The sequence below is a fragment of the Corylus avellana genome, chromosome 1 (assembly GCF_965113065.1).
Source record: "Corylus avellana chromosome 1, dhCorAvel1.hap1.2, whole genome shotgun sequence".
NCBI classification, from domain to species: Eukaryota; Viridiplantae; Streptophyta; class Magnoliopsida; order Fagales; family Betulaceae; genus Corylus; species Corylus avellana.
Window position 1 is genome coordinate 26568096 of NC_142490.1, and position 5000 is coordinate 26573095.

Here is a 5000-nt window from a genome sequence, read left to right on the forward strand (position 1 = left end):
AAAGAGAGAGATCAAGAGAGAGTTGAGACACAGATTTATGTCATTCGGCAATGTGCCTACGTCCACAGGAGAGAGTTCGGCTATATTTTATTATTCAATGATTTAAGGTTACAACATAACATATTTATAAGAAAACTCTAATTATAAGTACTTTGGAAAACCCCAAAATACCCCCCACACCTTATTTGTCCCCAGGACCACATAAACTAATTACACCCAATGGGCCAGTAGTAGAATATGAGCCACTTGGTCTAACAATTTCCACGTTGGCGTGTATTCACCTCTTTGAAGATAATCAAGTATTGGGCCTACGCCTGGAACTAATAGGTTTGGGGATGCCGCCTTCTCTCCTCTCCTTTCTAGCACCTGGAGACATTTGTCAAGTCCAAGCAATGCTTGAACTTGTCTGTGGTAATAGGCTTCGTCAACATATCCTCTGCATTCTCAGAAGTGTGAATCCTTTCAAGTAACAATTCACCTATAGCAACCAATTCCCTGATCTTGTGAAACCTCACATCAATGTGTTTGGTTCTCGCATGATACACCTAGTTCTTTGCCAAGTAAATGGCACTCTGACTGTCACAATACAACGGAACTCCGCCTTGCTGAATACCCAACTCCCTGACTAACCCTGTAAGCCACAAAGCTTCCTTTGCAGCCTCAACCGCCGCCATGTGCTCCGCCTCAATCGTGGACATCGAAACCGTGGATTGGATCATAGACCTCCAACATATGGGTCCTCCTGTAAGAGTGAACACAAAACCCGTGGTCGACCTCCTGTCATCCAAATCCCCTGCATAGTCTGCATCCACATATCCGACAACTGACAAATCACTTTTCTGTTTGACAAAAGTGATGTCATACTCTGTAGTACATTTCAAGTATTTGAAAATCCATTTGGCTGCATCCCAATGCTGTCTCCCCGAATTCGCCATGTACTTGCTCACCACACTGACTGCATGAGCCAAATCTAGCCTTGTACATACTGTAGCATACATCAGACACCCCACTGCACTGGCATATGGGACCTTAGACATGTCTTCAGTTTCTTCAACTGTCTTTGGACACTGTGAGGTAAACAAACGGAAATGATTCGCCAAAGGTGTACTAACCGGTTTCGCATTCTCCATGCTAAACCTCTCCAACACCTTCTTCACATAGCCGGCCTAAGATAGCCACAATCTCTTGGCATCTCTGTCCCTGCAAATCTCCATCCCAAGAATCTTCTTGGCTGCGCCTAAATCTTTCTTGTCAAATTCTCTACTCAACAAAACCTTCAGTTTGTTGACCTCCACTATACGCTTAGCTGCAATAAGCATATCATCCAGGTACAGTAACAGAAAAATAAATGAGTTATCATCAAGGATCCTCACATACACACAACAGTCATACTCACATCTCCTGTAGCCAATTTTGATCATATAGGAGTCAAACCGCTTATACCACTGCCTTGGAAAATGCTTCAGCCTATAAAGTGACTTCTTCAATTTACCGACCAAGTGCTCCTGTCCAGGCTGACTGAACTCTTATGGCTGCTCCATGTAAATCTGCTCCTCCAAATCACCATAGAGAAAAGCTGTCTTCACATCCATTTGCTCCAATGCCATGTCATAATGAGCTACCAACGCCAATACCGCTCTCATGGAAGTATGTCTGACCACTGGGAAAAATATTTTCTCATAATCAACCCCTTTCTGCTGTGAATAACCCTTTGCTACTAGGCGAGCCTTGAACTTTTCTCCCCCTTTTTATGATACTGCTTCCTTTTTCTTGAACACTCATTTGCACCCTATCGCCCTCTTCCTCTCTGGAAGCTTTACCAAATCGCACATCTGGTTTTTATACAGAGACTCTATCTCCTGCACCATAGCACCACCCATCTGCTCTTCTCTTGGCTATTGACAACCTCTTGAAAAGTAGCAAGATCGCTGCTGCTGATAACAAGAGCATAAGAAACCATGTCTTCAAAACCATACCTGGTTGGTGGCCTGATAATGCGTTTAGGCGTGTCTATGGCTATAGTGTGATGCTCCTTAACTCCTGAAGTAGAGGTCTCTGCACCCTAAGAAGTGTTCTCCAGCATAGGAGTCTCTAACTCCACCTGCACCACTTGCTTATCACTGCTGCTACTTTCAGGCACCTACTTCTCTTTACCTTGAGTACTCTTCAACATGGAATTTTCATAAAATACCACGTCTCTACTGATCATCACCTTGTTTACCTTCGAATCCCAAAACATGTAACCCTTAACCCATTTCCCATATCTGAGAAAGACACACTGTCTAGACTTTGGATCAAGCTTCGACCGTTCTTCACTAGGTATGTGCTCATTGGCTGGACAACCAAATACTCTCAAACCAGAGCAATCTACCTCATTACCTATCCACACCTCATCTACAACTTTCTCATCTAGTGTTACCCTCGGTGACCTGTTGATCAAGTAACATGCCTTACTTATTGCATCAGCCCAGAAAATCTTTGCAAGTCCAGCATTCAACCTAAGACATCGTGCTCTCTCTGCAATAGACCTATTCATCCTTTCCGCCACACCATTTTGTTGTGGTGTCTTGCGTACTGTGAAATGTCTCTCTATACCATGCTGCTCACAGAAATCTTTAAACTTGTCATTTGTATACTCAATTCCATTATCTGTCCTGAGGCACTTAACCTTCTTCCAAGTCTGGCTCTCCACTTCAGCTTTCCACAATTTGAACTTGGCAAACGTTTATGATTTGTGCCGCATGAAGTACACCCAAACCTCTCTGGAAAAATTATCAATAAAGATCAAGAAATACATATGTCCTCCCCGTGACGCTGGCCTCACTGGTCCCCAAACATCATAATGAACATAGTCAAGAATGCCCTTTGTCTTATGTGTGACTGTCTTGAATTGTACTCGATTCTGCTTTCCCAGAACATAGAATTTACAGAATTCAAGCTTGCACGTTTTAACACCCTTCAACAAATTTCTCTTATGAAGCTCCAACATGCCCCGCTCACTCATATGACCCAACCGCATATGCCACAAAACAGTACAATCAAACTCAGACTCCACAGAGGCGACTCTACCTACAACTGTACTTCCTAAAAATTTATAGATATTCTTTGAACTTTTTTGCCCCTTCATCACTACCATCGCACCTTTAGTCACTTTCATTACTCCACCTTCAGACTTATAACCATAACCGTTTGAGTCTAAGGTTCCTAATGAAATCAGATTCTTTTCCACTTCTGGTACATGTCTAACATCACATTCAAAGCATACCATCAAACATCTTAATCCTGATATTACCTATGCCAGTAATTTTACAATGTGCACAATTAACCATAGTAACTATACCAGAATTAACTAACTTGTAGGTGTCAAACCAATCTCTGTTGGACGTCACATGAAACGAACATGCTGAGTCCAGAATCCAAGAATCCACAGGATGCTCTGAATTTGATGCAACAGAACGCATATCACCATCAGAATCGTTTGAATTGTCTTCCACTATGTTCATAGATTTGAGGAACCTTCATTCTAGTCGTCCTTTTTCTTCTTCCAGTCTAGACAATCCCACTTCATGTGCCCTTTCTTTTTGCACTTATAACAGATGATGTCCTTCCTCTTCCTGGACTTTGACTGAGGATTCTTGCCATTTGAACCACCCTTGTTAATGCTTCTTCCACGCTCTTGGTTACCCTTTACAACTAGCCCTTCTCCTTGAGAACTTTCATCATTGATTTTCTTCCTCTGATGAAAAGCCAACAAGGCTCTTGTAATGTCCTCTAACTCCAAGGACTCTTTCCCCCATGTTAGAGTTGTAACCAAATTCTCATACGTAGGAGAACTTGGGAGTGAACTCAATAGCATCAACGCCTTGTCTTCGTCTTCGAACTTCACATCAACCCTCTTCAGATATCTAATTATCTAATTGAATGTGTTGATGTGTTGGCTCAGATCCGAGCCCTCCGCCATCTTCAAGCCGTACAACCGCTGCTTTAGATAGAGCTTATTTGCCAATGACTTTGACATATACCGACTTTCCAATTTCAACCAAACTGCCGCTGGAGATTATTCGTCCATGACATGATACATCATGTCATCTCCTAGGCAAAGCCGAATAGTAGCCACCGCTTTCACCTCAAGTGCCTTCCAATCTATGTCTGCCATTCCTTCTGGTTTCGTCCCATATAACACCTTCACCATCTCTTGTTGCACCAACAAATCCTTGACACGTCTCTACCATAACCCGAAATTACCGGATCCATCGAACTTCATCACATTGAATTTCCCAGAAGATATGCCAATCCTAGACATCGTATAATCTCCACAAAATATGACTCACCGATTCTACATATAAACCGCAAATAGGGCACAGTGAATCAGAAATGATGTGTCGCCGCTGTAGGTTCTCTCGTGTAGGGAGAATATTTTGGCAAGCCCGCCAAAAAAAATCTGTAATGCCTTCGATCCCTTGAATTTCCATATGGATCTCCATAACTCTTTATTTGATTGCATGTTTGACAAGGAACCCTGTTCTCTGTCCAATCCACTCTTTGCTAAATGATAGCCACTACGAACAGAATAATCACCATTTTTAGTTGCTCCCCACACCAGCTGGTCTGGCCGATTACCAGGACAAATGGCCAAGCTAAATTCGCCCTTGAATGCTTTGGAAAGCCTGAGTTCTAGATCTGCCAATGAGAGCCGGGAGCCCCAAATACTTTTCGAAGCATTGAGTTGATCTAAGTCCGGTCACCTCCAACAAGTGCTCACGAACCCCATATTGGTGTTCTTGCTAAAGAAAATTGAGGTCTTCTCCATATTGATCTTTTGCCCCGAAGCTCGCTCATAAATTCCAAGGATCTCCCGAATTTTTTGCCATTCCATAACATTAGCCCTGCTAAAGAGCAGACTATCATCAGCGAAAAATAAATGATTAATGCGATGCCCTCCTCTGGATATAGCTAGACCCCGTCAATTCATTGTTCATTTCAGCCCTCCTTAACAGTGT

At 42.7% G+C, this 5000-nt stretch overlaps 1 protein-coding gene across 1 annotated transcript in view; it reads right to left on the reverse strand.

Moving 5' to 3' along the window:
* Nucleotides 1-3523: 3523 nt before the first annotated feature.
* LOC148588196 (uncharacterized) overlaps nucleotides 3524-5000 on the reverse strand; it is a 4140-nt gene continuing 2663 nt past the window's right edge. Inside the window, exons 3-6 of the mRNA XM_088514682.1 lie at nucleotides 4519-4680; nucleotides 4332-4336; nucleotides 4080-4225; nucleotides 3524-3905 (exon numbers count right to left, since the gene is read on the reverse strand). Of these exons, the coding sequence (XP_088370808.1) occupies nucleotides 3524-3905; nucleotides 4080-4225; nucleotides 4332-4336; nucleotides 4519-4680 (695 nt within the window). The remainder of the gene's footprint in view (nucleotides 3906-4079; nucleotides 4226-4331; nucleotides 4337-4518; nucleotides 4681-5000) is intronic.